The sequence below is a fragment of the Mobula birostris genome, chromosome 16, assembly GCF_030028105.1.
Source record: "Mobula birostris isolate sMobBir1 chromosome 16, sMobBir1.hap1, whole genome shotgun sequence".
In the NCBI taxonomy this organism is placed as follows: Eukaryota; Metazoa; Chordata; class Chondrichthyes; order Myliobatiformes; family Myliobatidae; genus Mobula; species Mobula birostris.
The window spans coordinates 18,581,441-18,600,141 of NC_092385.1; the positions used below are offsets into that span (position 1 = coordinate 18,581,441).

The 18,701-nt window shown below is 41.5% G+C and overlaps 1 protein-coding gene across 1 annotated transcript in view; it reads left to right on the forward strand.

The window, feature by feature from the left end:
* The window catches only part of hdac11 (histone deacetylase 11), a 161,542-nt gene extending 150,001 nt beyond the window's left edge, over window positions 1-11,541 (forward strand). Inside the window, exon 11 of the mRNA XM_072280368.1 lies at window positions 11,487-11,541. Within this exon, the coding sequence (XP_072136469.1) occupies window positions 11,487-11,526 (40 nt within the window). The 3' untranslated portion in view covers window positions 11,527-11,541. The remainder of the gene's footprint in view (window positions 1-11,486) is intronic.
* Window positions 11,542-18,701: the final 7,160 nt, after the last annotated feature.

Genomic DNA, 18,701 nt, shown 5'->3' on the forward strand with positions numbered 1-18,701 from the left:
TATCTGGTCATTATTACATCATCATTGGTGGGACATTGTTCTGTGTATTTTTTACATGAGAATGGCAATACTGAAATGGCTGGATGGATTTGTAAAGCAGATTGGGACATTGCCAGACTATGAATGCTGCTAGATCTCTTCTCAATGAAAGCATCCTTTGCTTCATATGGGAGGCATTCAGCAGGAGCAGCTCAGGCTCACCTGATCACAGGCATAAGCACCAAAGTGTTACGGATTGCTTGGAAAAGAAAATTTATATCTCAGGAAGGTGGAAGGTCACAAAATTACTCCTTCTCACGACTGCAATGCCCCAGCCATGTCAGCATCAGTGGAGCGTGTCTGCAAATGACTGAGGATTAAGTAGAATCACTCTGATGTATGCTATCTAAATTAGCGGAGATGGAGGCCCAGTGATCAATGTGAACTGCCCCCATACTGGCAGTTAAAGTTAGTGCAAGGTTGAATTTCAGCTCAATATTCTTGTTGCCCATCAAGAAACACATTTTGTTTTAATTGTTTTATCAAGTGCCTTCAACAAGTCATCTGGGATTGTCTGAACCCACAAGACCATGAAGAGGAAGAGACTGTGCATCACCTCAGCAGGATTTATTGGGTTAGAATCCACACTCTCCAGCTATGATAAGAAACTGTAATCTTAAAGTTCAAAGTTAAAAATACACTTATTAGCAACGTATTATATATTATACAACCTTGAGATTCATCTCCTTACGGGCAGCCACAAAACAAAAATCCCAAAAGACACAAACATGAGGAAATCTGCAGATGCTGGAATTTCAAGCAACACACATAAAAATTGCTGGTGAACGCAACAGGCCAGGCAGCATCTATAGGAAGAGGTACAGTCGACATTTCGGGCCGAGACCCTTAGTCAGGAAACCCCAAAAGAACCCATTAAAACAAAGCATCCAACACCCAGAGTGCAGAGAGAACAAAAACAAATCATGCAAACAATAGAAGCAAATAGCATTCAGAACTGAAGTTTTATGAAAGACACGAAGCCAGGCATCACTGCAGCCAAAGTAGGCCACAGCCTAAATTCATCACAGAGACGAGTAAACATTGCGGGACAACAGGTATGGAGCCAGACACCACTGCAGCCTGAGCAGGCCCACCTTTGTTTCAAAGCAAAACTGAGTAAACATCACGGAGCAGTGAGCAGAACCGGGCAGAACTGGGCTGTCTCTCGCCTCTGGTCCTGACACCCTGACCTTTTCAGTCTGGCCTTCCAATGAGCCCTTCAGCCTTCCCTGAAAACATAACCTTGTTATGTTAGTATTATTTTAATGGACGAGTGTGGTTAATGGACTTTCTACTGCTTTGGACCCAAAGAAGAAACTGACTTAAAATTTCCAACTGGACCGTCCTGTCTTACTTTAATTCTATTTGGGCCCTGTAAAATGGATTCCAAACTAATTTGCTAGAATTCTTCACCAAAAGGCCTTTTCAAGATGGAACTGACTGCACAATTAGATTGTTGCTTTTTGACTTGAAGCTACTGCACCCTGGTCTGAGCCCTTCACTGTTCATTAATACCAATAATATCAAGTAAAAGTCAATCCAGTTAACCTGAAATCCAGCTTTAGTTGATATGGCTATGATGCAGGAAACATAAGAAATGGAATCTGAAGTAAACTATGTGGGCCATTGTGTCTGTTCTGCCATTCAGTAAAATCATGACTAATCTGTTATTTCAACATCACTTTCCTACAGTAACCCAATATCCCTTAATTTCTTTAATATCAGAACACTATTAATTTTTATCTTGAATATACTCACCAACTGAGCTTCTAAAGAGAATTCCAAAATTTAACACCCTCTGGACCATCTATTGCGCTGGAATGAGGGATGACCTCATTGAAACCTATCAAATGTTGAGTGGATGTGGAGAGGATATTTCCTATGGTGGGGGAGTCTAAGACCAGAGGACACAACCTCAAAATAGAGTGGCATCCTTTTGCAAAGGAGATAATGAGGAATTTCTTTAGCCAAAGAGCCATGAATCTGTGGAACTCATACCCACAGGTGGCTGTGGGGGCCAAGTCATTGGGTATAGTTAAAGCAGAGGTTGATTGGTTCTTGATCAGTCAGGGCATGAAGAGATATGGGGAGAAGGCAGGAGACTGGGGTTGAGAAGGAAAATAGATCAACCATGATAAAATGACAGAGCAGACTTAATGGGCCAAATGGCCTAATTCTGCTCCTATATCTTATGGTCTTATATAATTTCATATACTTCATATCTCACTCCCTTTAATTATTGTATGGTTTTTACCTGAGCGAAATTGTCCGCTAGACACAAAATTGACATTGCCATAGGAGACAGAATAAGACGAGGGGTGATTGATAAGTTTGTGGCCTAAGGTAGAAGGAGTCAATTTTAGAAACCCTAGCACATTTATTATTCAACATAGTCCCCTCCTACATTTACACACTTAGTCCAGCGGTCATAGAGCATATGGATCCCTTCTTTGTAAAAGTTGGCGTCTTGGACCTCCAGAAAGTGGTCCACAGCAGGGGTGATTGATAAGTTTGTGGCTGAAGGTAGAAAGGAGATGAGTTACAGTATACAGCACTCGTTACATGCGTGTGCACTTCGACTCTTTGAGTGATTATGCAGAAAGTTTGAAGTTAATAACTCATCTCCTTCTACCTTAGCTCACAAGCTTATCAATCACCCCTGGTAGTGTTGAGGTGTTTCTCTGACTTGGAGGTCTGTGATCAGTGGTGTTCCAGTGTTGGGACCTCTGGTGTTTGTGACAAAAATATCTTACATACAGTATATGATTTGGCTGAAAATGTAGATGGTCTGATTAGTAAGTTTTTACAGGGCTCAAAAATGGTGGAATTGTGGATAGTGAGGAAGGTTATCAAAAGATGCAATAGGATGTAAGTAGGTTGTAAATATACGTGAAGAAATTGCAGGCAAAATATAACCTGGGCTACAGATGTTGCATTCAGAGAGGTCAAATGCAAGAAGAAAATATCCATTAGGACCCTTGGTACCTTCAAGAGGACCACAACCTTGTTGTAGGGTTTGGAGGCTTGTGTGCCTCAATCACCCAGGGAGCGATATTAGCTGGAGTCAGGGTCTTATGCTTTGGCTCTTGGTAGGGTCACCCCTTAGGGCCGGCTGTGGTGTCGTGACATCAGCACTGGATTTCAAGGCATATGGTCCTGAGTTCAAACCCAGCCGGGTCCCAAACTGGGCAGCAGCAGTATCTGCGCGGAAGAAAGGCCTGGTGGTCTACTTCCGTATCTTGCCATGAAAACGTTGTGGACTCTATGTGAGGTCACAAAGAGTCGGACTCGACTGAATGACTCAACAACAACAAACGGTCACCCATGCCAAACAGGTCAAAGGGCAGAGGCCAGACTAAGAGTAGTCCACCGGTCCTCCAGATATGGAGGTTCAGCTCAGGGCTAACAACACTGACGGGTCAAACAAAATAGAAGAATCCTTCTACATCTGATTTGATGGTATTCCTGAATCGCTAGCTTGGAATTCCATATCTGACAGTAGTGAATACCGAAAGGAAGCTACCGACATGAGAAAGGAAGCCCGAAACACTGTCAGACATGGAGGACCTTCATTCTTGCCCTAAGTGCCGGTAAGTAATGACCCTTGGGAGCATTGACATACAGGGGGATAATGGGGTGCAGATGCATAGTTCCATGAAATAGAATAATAAATAGTCAGCAGAGGAAGTATATGGCATGTTACCTTCATTAGTGAAGACAGTGTATGAGTTAGCCACATTCGTATGTGCAGTTCTGGTCACTTGGTGAGGAGGGGTTGGACAAACTTGGGTGTTTTCTCTGAAGCATGGAAGACTGATGGGCAATCTGATAGATTTAAGTATATATAAAATTATGAGAGGCCTAAACTGGGTAGATGGTCAAAGTTTTTCTCCCAGGATGGAAATGTCAAATACCAGAGAGCATATATTTAAGGGTGAGAGGGGAAGAACTTAAAAGAGGTTTGAAGAGCAAATTTTTTTTTTACACAGAGGGTAGTAGGTGCCCAGAGCATGCTGTCAAGTGAGGTTGTAGAAGTGGATATGATAGCAATGTTTAAGAGATATTTAGAAAAAACACGCAAACAGGCAGCAATATAAACCATGTGCTGGAAAATATGATTAGTTAGTATGGCATCATAGTCCATGTAATCATGATGGGCTGAATGGCCTGTTCCTGTGCTTGTATGGCTTTATGTTCTATGTTTTATATTCCAACTACTCCTTTATGTTCTATGTTTTATATTCCAACTACTCCTCTGACCCTCCTAATTAGTACGTTGAAAGTTTTAACATTCCACTTTTATTCATCTGTGCCTCACATTATAAGGTAATATTGACTTTTGAAATCCCAGAAAGGCACTTTACCAAGGGTTCCATGAATGAATCAAGGGTTAAACTTTATTTGCCTTTACAGGAAGAAAGTCAGCTCACTGGGAATCCAGACAGAGTAGCATACTTTGTTATTCAGCTGTCTCCGAAAAGCCCAATTTAATCATGAAGACAGGATTCCAACTTTCCCTCGCCCCTGGTCTGCCTGACTTAATGGCCCAAGAAAATCACATTATAATCTGTCTCATTGACATCCTCAATTTAGATGTCCACGACTCAATGGCAATGTAAATATTTTTCAGATGTACGTATGTGGTGATCTGAGAAGTCCTTTAGTTCTGATACTGCTGGAAGTGCTGCTCTTTGCCTTTGGTAATGAAGCCCGTGAATGTTATTGTAAGTCTTAAGATTGCTAAAGCATGGTGGAGCACAAAATTTAAACTCACCCTATGACAATTTAATGAAATATGGTGCCACCCAGAATGCAGCTCACCAGAAACTTGAAATCTACCTGACATTAACGTCCTTTCTGAAAAGCAGACGACTTGAAAGTATTAGAATGGGGCCCATGAAGGACCCATTTCTCTCAGGCAATAAGACATAAAGTGACAATTTTATGAGCGAGGGGATGGGGTCATGCAGAAGAGGGTGGAGGTGGTGGGGAGGTGAAAATGGTGTGGAGATCACTCTCATCAGACCATTCATAACAGGCACTCTAGCAAATAAAATAGAGCCACCACCATGGCTACAGCTGAAAGGAATGAGGGCAGAGATTGCACTTGCCTTATTTTTTCTGCCTTTGAAGCTCCAATGACAGTACAGAGATTTTAAAGGAGCGTTGACAGTTCACCATCTCCATCATTATCATTATGTACCATGTTGTACTGACGTGGGTGATCATATTCTTATCCATGCCCATGATTCTACTTGGCAAATTTTTCTGCAGAAGTGGAATGCCATTGCCTTCTGCTTCTGAGCAGTGTCTTTCCAAGATGGGTGACCCCAGCCATTAACAATCCTCTTCAGAAATTGTTTGCCTGGCATCAGTGGTCGCATAACCAGGACTAGCGATATGCACCGGCTGCTCGTACGACCATCCACCACCGGGCCTCGTGGCATCACGTGACACAGATTGAGGGGCTAAGCAGGTGCTACACCTTGCCCAACAGTCACCTGCAGGCTAGCAGAGGGAGGGAGCACCTTACATCTCCTGTGCTAGAGATCTATCTCCACCCTGCCACCCATTTTACTTTTGGATCTGCTGTAAAAATATAATATTGCCAAATTATTCCATCCTTTGGCAGTCAAAGATCAAAGTAAATTTATTATCAAAGTGAGTACATGTTGCCATAAATACACTGAGGTTAATTTTCTTGTGGGCATACACACTAGAACAAAGAAATACAATAGAATCAATGAAAAACTACACACAAACAAAGTCCGACTATCAACAGAAGTAGAAAAGAAGACGAACTGGGAAAACAATCCCCTTACCATTAACTATTTTTTAATAAACCTATGAATACAAAATGGGAGTCAACCACTTAGTCTCTTGACCATTTAATAAGATCACATTTTAGTGCATTGTAACTTCAACTCCGCAATCCTGCTTACCCATTGCAATCACAAGCAAAAGAAAATCTGCAGATGCTCGAAATCCAAGCAACACACACACACAATTCCGGAGGAGCTCAGGTCAGGCGGTATCTATGGAAGAGAATACAGTCCACATTTCGACATCTGATGAAGGGTCTCGGCCCAGAACATTGACTGTACTCTCCATCGATGCTGCCTGACCTGCTGAGTTCCTCCAGCATTGTCTCTGTGACCCACGTCAATGGTAGGGTTTATTGTTGGGCAAAACTTAAAAAAAGGAAATTTTGGAAAGCAATGAAAGAGGAGTATTGTCCAAGCGAGATTGCAGATGCTGGAAATATGGAGTAACACTCAAAATGCTGGAAGAACCCAGTGGGAAAAATACTGGCATGGATTTTTAAAAATCCAAAGGCATTAAGAGCAATGGATAACTAGGAAAGAGTGTAGCCTTTTTGGGGACTAAGAGGTAATCTGTCTGTAGACGCAGAGAATATGAGCAGGGTTATGAATGAGTACATGCAGCTGCTTTATGAAGGAGTGAGGTGATCTTGATGTTGAAACTTAGGAAGAAATATGTGAAATGCTGGATGGAATAAGCATAATAAAAGATGTGGATAAATCACAGTGCTTGGATGAAATACATCACAAGCTGCTACAAGCAGCAAGGAAGAAAACTGCAGAGACTGATGTTCATCTTGCAATGCTAGCTTCAGAACTGGTTTTACAGGACTGAGGAATGCTGTTGTACCATTGTTTAAAAAAAGGAAGGGATAAAACAAACAATTACAGGGTAATTAGTTTAATATTGATTGTGGGTAGGTTGTTGGAATTAATCCTGAGGGAATGTGTGAACCTTCATTTTAAAAGATACCACTTAATTGATTGATTGAAACAGCGCTGAGTAGCCCTTCGAGCCATGCTGGCCCACAACCCCGATTAACACCAACCTAATCACGGGTCAATTTACAATGACCAATTAACCTGCCCAGTACATCTTTGGAATGTGGAGGAAACTGGAGCCCCCAGAGAAAACCCATGCATTTCACGGGGAAGAAGTACAGGGAACAGCATCGGAATTGAACTCCAATCAGTATGAATTTGTTAAGAGAAGATCATAGATTACAAATGGTGGAATTTTTTTGAGGAGCAGATAATAAGGAGAGTTGATGACGATGTTGTTTTTGTCATTTCCTCTTTGGATCTTAACAAAGCTTTTGTTAAGATGCTGTATGCCATGTTGGTACATGAGGTCCAAGGGAAAGCAGCAATTTAAGATTCAAAATTCAAAGTACATTTATCATCAAAGAATGTATAAATTACATACCTTGTGATTTGTTTGCATAAACGCAGCCTCAGAGAAGAAATCCGAAGAACCCTATTTCTTCGCTGAGAAAGAGGAAACACACACACACACACACACACCATGCAAACAATAGGAGCAAACAGCAGCTTTCTGAACCAGGTTGATTTCTTGGGCCCACTCCCTGGAGCAGACCGAGTAGGCCCTAGCCTCGATCTCGGTCGATTGTATTAGCAGGCAAAAATTCCATGAAACTCACAGAGACGACAGCCGCCGGAGTAGTTCACAGCCTCAGCGTCACAGAGAGAGGAATGAACATCGCGGGAGAGTGAGTGAAATCAGCCTGACCCTCGCCTCCAGTTCCCACACTCGGCTTAGCTCCAAAATTGGCTCAGTGGCAGGAAGCAAAAGATTCTGCGTTACCAGTAAGGTTCGGTACCTGGTTGTACAGTTGATTCTTGAGAAGCTTGATGAAGGGGAGGGTCTCCATTGAAAATCTAGATAATGCAGAACACGTGGAAGCACACTAACAGGTAGCTAGCATGTTGCACAGATCTTACCTTATTGCTTAATCCACTATGACAAAGAAGGCTTCTCAGGTAAGAGTGGTTCAGCAACAGAGCAAACACTGTGACTAATCATGCTTGGAGTAGGAAAGTGAAAACACAACCTGTGGCTCCAGATGGGGATAGGTGCAGAGTTCCGTACGGGACAATGATAGCTCATTCCAGGCAGTGGCCTGGTTAATGATGGTCCAGCAGGAAGTTCATTAGGAGGTGATCAGAGGTTGTGCCAGGGCAGTGCTGTGTGTAGTTGGATAGGGAATGTTCTCCCAACATGTTGGACCCATAAATCAGTGAACTGCTGTTGCATAAACAGGGGCTGACTGTATATATATATATATATATATATATTAATAAATTATACTTAAATTCAGGGGAGTAGGAAGAAGGTTGCAGATGACACCTAAATTGATCATGTGGTCAGTTGAGCAGAAAAGTTGCAAGTCGAATTTAATCCAGAGAACTGTGAAGGAATGTGTTTGCAGAGGTGAAAGGAAGCAGGGGCATGTACAATAATTTGGATGGTAGTGAGTACTGTAGAGGAACAAGGGCTCTTGGAGTGTATGCCTACAAAAGAAGCTGAAAAGTGAATAAAGTGGAGGAAAATGTATATTGGAAGCTTACCTTTATTAGCTAAGGGACAGATTATAGGAAAATGGAGGATATGCTAGAACTGATGCTTATTAGGCCATGGTGAATCAGAGGAATCTGTGACGGGCCTAACTGAGAAGTAAGAAATTTTGAGGGATCAAGATAAAGAAGAAAATATTCCTCTTGGTTTTCTCACGAGATCGTAGGAGGCTGGAACTCAATAAATTTGGCATATCCCTGCTAACCCTTACCAATTTTTATTGATGTACCATAGAGAGTATTCTATCTAAATGCATTACAGCTTGGTATGGTAATTGCTCTGCACTTGACTGCAAGAAACTGCCAAGAGTTGTGGACACAGCTCAGCAAAACAAGGAAATCAGCCTCCCCTTCATGGACTCTGTCTACACTTCTCACTGCCTCAGTAGAGCGGCCAGCACAATCAGACCCCGCTCACCTCGAATATTCTTCTTCTGTTTTCTTCCATTGGTCAGAAAATGCACGAGCTTGAAAGCGTCTACCATGAGGCTCACGGACAGATTCTACCCTGCTATTAATATGGTTCCATAGTACAATAAGATGGCCGTTTGACCTCACAATCTATCTCATGATGATTTTACACTTTATTGTTCACCGTTTTCTCTGGAATTGTTAAACTTTATTCAGCATTGTTTCTCTTTTACTTTCTTTTTACCTCAACTCACTCTCTAATGATTTGATCTATATGGAAGACAAGCTCTCCACTGAATCTTCATGTATGTGACATTAAAAAACCAATACCATACCAAAACACTGAAAAGATGATGGGAGAAACTCACACCACATTTATGAAATGTCTTACAGAGCTATAGTCTGCAAGACCGCAGATCACCTGTGGGAAGGTAATGTTAGATTGGATAGCTTTTCTGAACTGCACCGACACAATAGACTGAATGATCTCCTGCACTGTAAATTTCCTCTATGTTTCTACAATTCTACACTCCATATAGATATTTTCAAGTTAGTCACTGGAATAACAGAAGGATGTTTATTAGCTGGGCTTGAAACCAAAGAGATATTTGCTGTTTCCACAATGTCTCCAATTTATCATCATTGTCACACCACCAGGTTCAAGAACAGTTTTTACTCTTTAACCATCAGGCTCTTGAACCAAAGGGAAAAACTTCACTCAACTTCACGTGCCCACCATTAAAATGTTTCCACAACCAGTGGACTCACTTTCAAGGATTCTTCATCTTATGTTCTCAATATTTATTTCTTATTTCTTCTTTTTTATTTGTACAGTTTATTGTCTTCTTCACTCTGGTTGAATGCCCTAGTCGGGCAGTCTTTCAATGATTCTATTACAGTTATTATTCTATAGATTTATTGAGTCTGCACAAAAGAAAATTAATCTCAGGGTTGTATACGGTGACAAATATGTACTGTGATAATAAATTTACTTTGATCTTTTTGAACTTTGACCTTTGATTTATTGGGGTTTACCTGGGAAATGGGATCTCCAAAGGTTGCATTTCACAAAAGAGTCAATGATGGAGGTTTCTTCTCACTTATTGCGAATCAGCTTTTAGCTGGGCAGCACTGGTGGCTTGGCCCTGACATTAGTTGGCAACATCTCTGCATACTTTTAGAAAACAAGCGTGTAATTCCCATAAGTATGGCAGCAGTTTCAGATCTATGAAGAAGGCGATTAATGCATCATTTGCAAGGACAAGCCTGCTCTGTGTATGTTCTGCAGCTAATTGGCAGTGGGTTAAGAACTCTCTCCGTATATTGGCATTAACACTGTTCAAGGTCAGTGATGGGAACATGATTCCAGATGCAAATTTTGATGCTTCTATGAACTCCAGACCCCAAGATTGTCTCTGATCTTTGGCTTAAAAGAGCGCAAGCCAAATACTGATTATCAGTCATAATTGCAAAGCTGTTATTTGTTGCAGCCCTACTGGGTACCCCTCCCAAAAGCAGTCCTCTACCACTTATATTCTATACTGGAGTAGACTAAAAATGTTACAGTCTTTGGAGAAATTGCTGTGGCCAGACTGTTTAGGTTGAAATAATCAAGAAATCCATTCCACTGCTCTGCCAACAGGTAAAGTAATGCATGACATGATTCTAGCTTTATTTCTGACACAGAGTTGACTTAATGTTGATTTATTCAATGTTTTGGGGCCTGGTATCTCAGATTACAATCCATTCCACTGATGTTCAACTTGAGGCTAAACTCAATAAGACCGCTGTATTGAAATTTTCCACTTAAAACTTGTCATTCACCCTAGAGAAAGCGTAACAAAGTAAGCTAACTGGTTTGTAAGCTCCAATTGGAGTCGAGAAAGAAAATCCTTTTCAAAATAGTTGGAAAATTAAATTATTTTTACTGGTTGTTCACAAATTGCTTTTGTGGCATATTGTAAGATAGCTTGTTTTTTATAGAGCAGTCAGCCACAAATAAAATTATTATAATTACTAAACATCTACCCTAAAGAAGCTGCAATTGTCATTTTTCTGTCAGCCTGGTGTATTAAATTCAAACGCTTGATCTTAATGGAAAAACCTGAACTACCCCTTTGAATTTCCAACTTCAGTTAAAAAGAAAAGCCTGCAGTTTTTAAAAGTCTGGTTATTAAATAGAGATTGAGGAAAAGGAATCATAATTTTCTTACTGTAATCAAGGCAAATTGTAGTTGGCAAATTTTACAAGTGTATTTTGTGAAAGATAACACTTGCCTTTGGAGATTGAATTCACTATCTGTGTTGTTTTAAGTGGCTTTGATTGAGCTGGCGCAACACACACAAAATGTTGGATAAATTCAACAGGTCAGGCAGCATCAATGGAAATGAATAAACAGTTGACATTTCAGACCAAAACCAGTCATGAAGGGTCTCAGCCCAACGCATTGACTGATTATTCACTTCTACTGCCTGACCTGCTGAGTTCCTCCAGCATTTTGAGTGTGTTGCTCTAGATTTCCAGCATCTGCAGAACCTCCTGTGTTTACGATTGACTGGGCTGGTTTCTGGATTTTTAATATTCACAGACCCATTTCTTTCAACTGATTCTCTGGACAGATATTGGCTCCATTACTTGACACAGTCACATCCGTGCTGACAGCAGGGAGGGGATATCGTTTGCTTAATTTTGTGAGAAAAATCCAATGCAATCTGCTTCTTCTTCAAGGAGAACTTATAGAAGGAACTGACCCACAGTACGGCTGGCTTAGTGTCATAGAATCTAAAGAGATGGCAGATCCCAAAGGCTGAATTTGCTCCAGCTTGCTCCAGCTGGATCAATATCAGAAGAATCAGGATCAGATTCAGGTTTGTTATCCTGACGTACATTGTGAAATTTGTTGTTTTGCGGCAATGGTATAGTGCAAGACATGAAAATATCTGTAAGACACAAAATAAGTAAATTGTACAAAAGAGATTGTGTTCATGGGTTCAGGAACTGTTCAGAAATCTGATGGCAGAAGGGAAGGAACTGTTCCTAAAATATTGAGTGTTTATCTTCCAGCTCCTGTACCCGTTTCCTGGTGGTAGTAATGAGAAGAGGACGTGTCCCAGATGGTGAGGATCCTTAATGATCTTCTGGAGGCACTGCATTTTGAAGATGTCCTCGATGGTGGGAAAGGTGGTGCCCATGATGGAGGGGCTGAGTCTACAACCCTTTTAATCCAGCTCATTGACTCTCCACACCAGGTGATGACACAACTAGTCAGAATGTCCTTCGCTGTACATCTGCAGAAACTAGCCAGTCTTTTTGGTGACATACCAAATCTCCACAATCTCCTAATTAAGTATAGCTGCTGGCATGTCTTCTTCATGACCGAATCAATGTGTTGGGCCAGGTTAGGTCATCTGCAGCGTTGACACCCATGAACCTGAAGCTGCTCAACCTTCCCACCACTGAATATAATGATAAATAAAGAGCACAAAAATCAGTATTTCCATGTGCTTTTGTAACTGTTTGGGATCTACGGGATTAAACTCATTCCTAACAGTGAAAGTTCCACACAAACTATTGTCAGAGGGAAATGAAATTCTGTTAGGGGAGGGGGGGGAATGTTGACTCAGACCATGAGAGGCCTGCGTCGGGCATTTTCATGCCTCACAAGGCGCAGATTGGAAGTGTGTGTGGGGTGCCACTCCTCGCACAGACTAGAGCAATGTGTGATTAAGTGCCTTGCTCAAGGGCAGAAACACGCTGCCACAGCTGAGGCTCGAACCTTGAGGTAACTAGACGAATGCCTTAACCACTTGGCCACGTGCCCAACACAATATTCAGCCTGTTAAGACTGAAATAATGATCTGCTTTTAGTCTCCGGACACTTGATTTAGTTCATACCCTTCAGAGTAAATCAGAAAGGCAACCGAAAGGAAACCAGAAATAAATATTATATTTATCTCATATTATAAGTGTGAGAGATACTGTACTCAGCAGATCAATCAGCATCTGTGGAGGAGATCAAAAGCAGATTAATATTTCAATCATCCTTCATCAAACGGTTTCTGAGTAATTCCGGCATATTCAGATTTCCAGCATCCAAAATATATTGATTTTGGAAAATCATAAAACTAGCTCACAACTTGATTCCCTGGCATAGTCCTTAAAAAGCTTCTTTCTAATATTTTGAGCATATTTTTCTGTCAAAATAATGAAACAAATATTGATTTTAAAAAATCATTGTTAGCCTAAAACAAAGTAAGATTTTGAATTGCCTTTGTTTCCACCTCTCCTAAACATAGTCCTTATCTTGTCTATTCCACTGGTGAGAGCTTCCAAGCTGGGCTTACATTTTCTCACACCTCTCTCATATTTTCTTATGCCAATGAAGGAGGCTATGTGGCCCAATGAATCCATGCCCGGTCTCAGAACAGTCCAATGGGCTGCATTCCCCAGCTTATTTCCCTGTCACCTATTCCTTCTCACATGCCCACCAACTCTCCGCTAATCCTCTTATGGTGGAGGCACTGAGCAGCGAACTGACCAGCACGGTTTTGGAATGGGTGAGAAACCCAAGGGAAGAATGTGATAACATTACACCGCCAGCAACCAAAGTCAGGATTTAAATATCACCTGCCAGCTTGTACTCTATCCCCTCCCCCACCCCCAGTTTCTTATTTATTTACTGAGGTACAACATGGTAAAGGCCCTTCTGGCCCTACAAGCCACACCACCCATCAACCCCTTATTTAACTCTAGTCTAATCATGGGACAATTTACAATGACCAATTAACCTACCAACCAGTATGTCTTTTGGACTAGGGGATGAAACCAGAGTGCCTGGAGGAAAACCACGCTCTCAAAGAGAGAAGGTACAAACTCCTTAAAGACCACAGCGGAAATCGAACCTCCCGGGAGAGGGGAGAAGATGGCGGCGCAACGGCAGCGCGCGCGGCCACTTCGGTGATGATATCTGTTATCTGTCGAGTAGGGGACCGTGCACAATTCTGATTTGATGGAGATAGACGTGAGAGTACGGAGGAACATCTGGAAAACTTCTGAAATGCCCGCTTCGCTGCTGCTGCTACTGTGTGGTAACCGGAATCTCTGGAGCAGGAAGCCCCGAAATACTCGGCTTTGCGTGTTTCAGCGGCCGGGGAGAGGTTGAAGGTGCTCGGCAGAGGATGGCGCTCGAGAGGCTGTATCGGAGGGGCTGGTCGGAGGCTCAAAGTTTTCAGACGGATAGACTCAGTGTCGGCTGTGGTCGGCTGCTTCCAAGGCATCGGCAAGTTGACGGTGGCTGGAGGTTTATGGCAGGGAGATTCTCCCTTTTGCCGCCTGCTATCGGGGACTCGGGAGTAGATCGACTTGGGACTTTGAGACTTTTTTTTACTGTGCCCATGGTCTGTTCTTCATCAAATTATGGTATTGCTTTGCACTGCTGTAGCTATATGTTATAATTATGTGGTTCTGTCAGTGTTAGTCTTTGATCTGTCCTGTTTTCTGTGATATCACTCCGGAGAAACATTGTATCACTTCTTAATGCATGTATGCATTTCTAAATGACAATAAAAGAGGACTGAGTGTTCTCATAATCTAAAATCTAAACCGAGGTCACCCATACTATGAAGTGTAGTGTTAACCACTACGGTACCATGCCACCCCCTTCATTTCCCCTTCCTTTACAGTCCTAATGAAGGGTCTTGGCCCAAAGCATTGACTGTTAATTCCCATCTGTAGATGCTGCCTGACTTGCTGAGTACCTCCAGCATTTTGTGCGTGTTGCACAGGACTAACTGCTATGTGACTGTACCGTCATGTTTAAAACTGTCGGAGAGCCAAATCAGCTTATTGAATATAATTTTAGGTAACATCCAAGCCATTGGTACCATACCTTTTGACATCCTTAGCCGGAGAACAACATGTAACTCAATGGCCTAGAAAAGCTCGTCTCTCATGCACCAAATGTGAACCCAAGTCTCTGAAATGGTAAGCAGGAGGCAGAAATGCACGTGCAGCTGTAAATACACCAGCTGCCAGGGTGGATTAGAACTCTCTGTTGGAGTCAAGAGCATAAGCCTAAACCATTCATGTAAATTATGGTGTTTTTTTGACTTAGATTAACACATCTTACACTGAATCTGCCCACTACTCCAGCAGTTTAACTGTGTGATTCAATGGGATCATGAAATGTTTAAGTTCCAATGCTGATTTATATTTGCAGGCTGCTGGTTAGCTTCTGGTTTTGTTTAGTGTGCTTTACTGAAAATTTCAATTCCACATTTAACAGTAAACTGATAGAAATATGCATCATACTTATGATCCCCCACCCTTATGGGATCTAATTTCACTGCTTGGTTACTACTGTGAAGTGTTTCCCTTGAGGCTGTGGTTGTAGAAATATGTTGAGATCTGTTTGGATAGGCTTGAGCAACTGTGGCCCTTGGATGCAATCTGCAGCTTCTAAACTTGGCTGGAGAAATCTGCAATGGGGGATTTGGTGAGTGGGAAGCAAGTAGCTTTCATTTTGAGGGAAAGCAACCTTGAGCAAAGCTTACTCAATGTTCTGAAGGCCCTTAACTGTATCCTCCTAAAAAAAACAAATTGGCAAGCCACCCAAACCTCCATGATGGTATTATGTATTAACAATGCCAGCACAAGATTTTTATGAAGATTTCACAAGAAGGAGAGGTTAGTGGAATGAGTTGATAATATTTATGCAGGACTTTAATATGTCCAAGATAAAGAAGTGGGAGGAAAAATCATTGTGTACACTACCCACCCTGCAAATTGCCTTTCCTTTCTGTAAAGCGCTGTAGGGCCATTAAAACCAGAATTTCACATGATCTTAAAAGTCTCCTCCACCAGGCGGTTAATCTGATCAACCATTCTAGTTAGCCCCCACCCCTTCTATCTACTAACCCCATCACTGCACTCACTGTAAACACTTTAAACCACTTCTTACAATGTTGTTTACAATGTAAATATATGTTGGTATTTATGTATTTAAGCACATTCCATTCTATAACTGCACTTTAACTTCTAACTTTATTTTTTTACAGAACTCTTTATTCATTATAATTGTTGCGTGTCACACCCTGACCGACATGCCACAGCAAATTCCTAATACGGGTAAATATGGTGAATAAAATTGATCCTTGATTGCTGATCCTTATCTGAAATCCATTTGAAAATGTACCATACAAAAGGTTTTTACAACAAATAAGGGCTCTTGGATTTGGGGAAATATATTAGCTCAGGAGGGATTGATTTTAGAGTAGAAAGCAGAAATAAGCAAAGCTGGCAAGCTGTGGCACCTGGATCGATCCTTGGATTGTCGCTTATCTAAAATTTGCCGTTGAAGCTGAGCAGTAAGGATGCAAAAGGCTTACAAAGATGTGCCGATTAATAGAGCAATCTATTTAGGAAAGGCGAAAGAGGGAAACTGACAAATTATGGACGAGCTAGAATGAAACTTGCTCTATGTGACGGAGAACGCTGAGTAAACACACTCCTTACACACACATACACAAACATTGTCTTGTCATTCTACTGTTGTTGTGCTGAGTGTGTGCACTTCCGTGTGTTCCCCAGCATATCCTCATAATGGCTGATGCACTTGGGTTAGCTTTACGCTGTCTGTCCCATAATACCTGGCAGAATATTCCATTTCTTTAGTAATGTGTAAATATGTCTGTGTGGTTTGTATGCTGTATTTAAGGTAGATAATTCTGTTTATTTTGTAATATGATTGTAACTATATTGTGGGGTGCATCATATTCTATTTTATGTGAAGTCTTGTTAACTTTGTTGGTAATTAAAGATGGTATGTCCTGGTGCCTAAGGAAATGGAGATCATTGTTCTCCGTAACAGAGAGAGATCGGAACTGCCAGGAGTTCACTCAGGACAAAAATAGCATGAAGCTATTATTCTCTTTTCAAGTAGATATCTTTTTGTAAATATTGGCAGTTTTCTTTTTGCTATTTTCACTAACGTTTGTAAATTTGATTTTTGATGCATTTAATAGACACCCCTGCACTAAAGTGCTGAGCAACTCCAGCCATTTTTTCTTTGGTCATAACCCACAAATCTAACACTCAACCATCAATAAAGAATGGGTATATTGCTGATTATTGTATCTAAAATGATACAGTGAGGAACTTTAAGCGATCACTATAGCCTACTCATTGAATTTTCACTTGCAAATTGTACTTTATACAATAAAACGCTAACTCTTCAATAAATTGCTATCTTGTTATTTGAAAATCCCTCTGGTCTGGCATCTGACTAATTTAGTGATATTCCCGCTGTCCCTTTAAAGTTAGCATGGTCCTGTTTTCTGCACTCCATTTAAAATTAATTATTTCACTGAAAAATTTATTATAACATTGCAAAACAGCTAAAAGAAAGCAAATGAAAAGAGTGCTGGGGTATTAACAGGATTAACAGTCAATAGTCAGGCTAATCAGCTAGTCTGTCACCACCTATGTCTTGAGTGTGTTGGATTATCTGAATTTTATTATTATACTCCCATGTCTTTGTAGAAAACTCACTGATTTAGTTCATGTACCCTCATCTTCTCTTTTACACTTATGTTTTAATCACATTCCTCTTTTGTTTTTTCAGGAGTGTGACTTCTATTTCTCAAATCTGAAAGATAGGTTGAGAATTTCACTGGAAGGGTTGATGAGAGGAATGAGCAGTCTCAGAGTTAATACTATGTCACATGATTCAGGCTGGTCACCATAGGTCACTGGTCAAGGCATGCACCATGGCGAAGTTATGTGGGTGATAATGTCTGTGGGTAGTGCTGACACAACGTCATGACAAACTAAACACCAATGATGCACCCAGTGACCAGATATTGAACTTTTTGCTGATGGACCCCGGCCATATTCCACCGAGATACAACACTGGGTGTCACGGGAGGTTGTTCCTGCCTGTGGCCATTGAACTTTGCAGCTCCTCCCGTGGAGGGCCAGACACCCTGAGCCAATAGGCTGGTCCTGGACTTATTTCCATCTGGCATAGTTTGCATTTTGTTGTTTGATCGTTCGTGGTTTGTTGTATTGCTACATTTACGCTCTATTCTTGGTTGGTGCGGCTGTAACAAAACCCAATTTCCCTCGGGATCAATAAAGTATATCTACCTATCTATCTATCTATCTATCTATCATACATCACACAGAGACTATCCAGCATTTTTTAAAAGGAAGGAAATCCTCACCCATCTTTTGAGATTGATTATCAGTTGCCTCCAGTTTTGTTGCTGGAGGTCTTCCCGACTGGAGTTGGAGTAGTGCTTTCTTTACCTTATTTGAAGACTGGAGTCTGTGTTGTTTACTTACTTATTGAGAAAGAGCACAAAATAGGCCCTTCCAGACCTTCGAGCTGCACCACCCAACAGCCCCCGATTTAACCCTAGCCTAAGCACAGGACAATTTACAATGGCCATTTAACCTACTAAACGGTACGTCTTTGGACTGTGGGAAGAAGCCAGAGCACCTGAAGAAAACACACACCTTCCACGGGGAGGACAGACAGACTCCTTACAGAGGATGCCAGATTTGGTCTCTGAACTCCAGCGCCCTAAGTCGATAGCAAAGCGTTAACCACTATGCTGCCATGATGCCAACGACTCTGCTCCAATTTTGCAGTTTCACCAGAACCTTTTTAATTAGGGACAAGTCAGCTTTGTTTAATGTTTTCCTGGGAATTCTGTATGATTGCAAAATGAGGGGAGCACATAAAGGAGACAAAGAGAGTGCAGATGGCTGGAATCTGGAAAAACACACAAAGCACTGGAGGAACGCAGAAGGTCTGGCCAAGGTGAAGATTT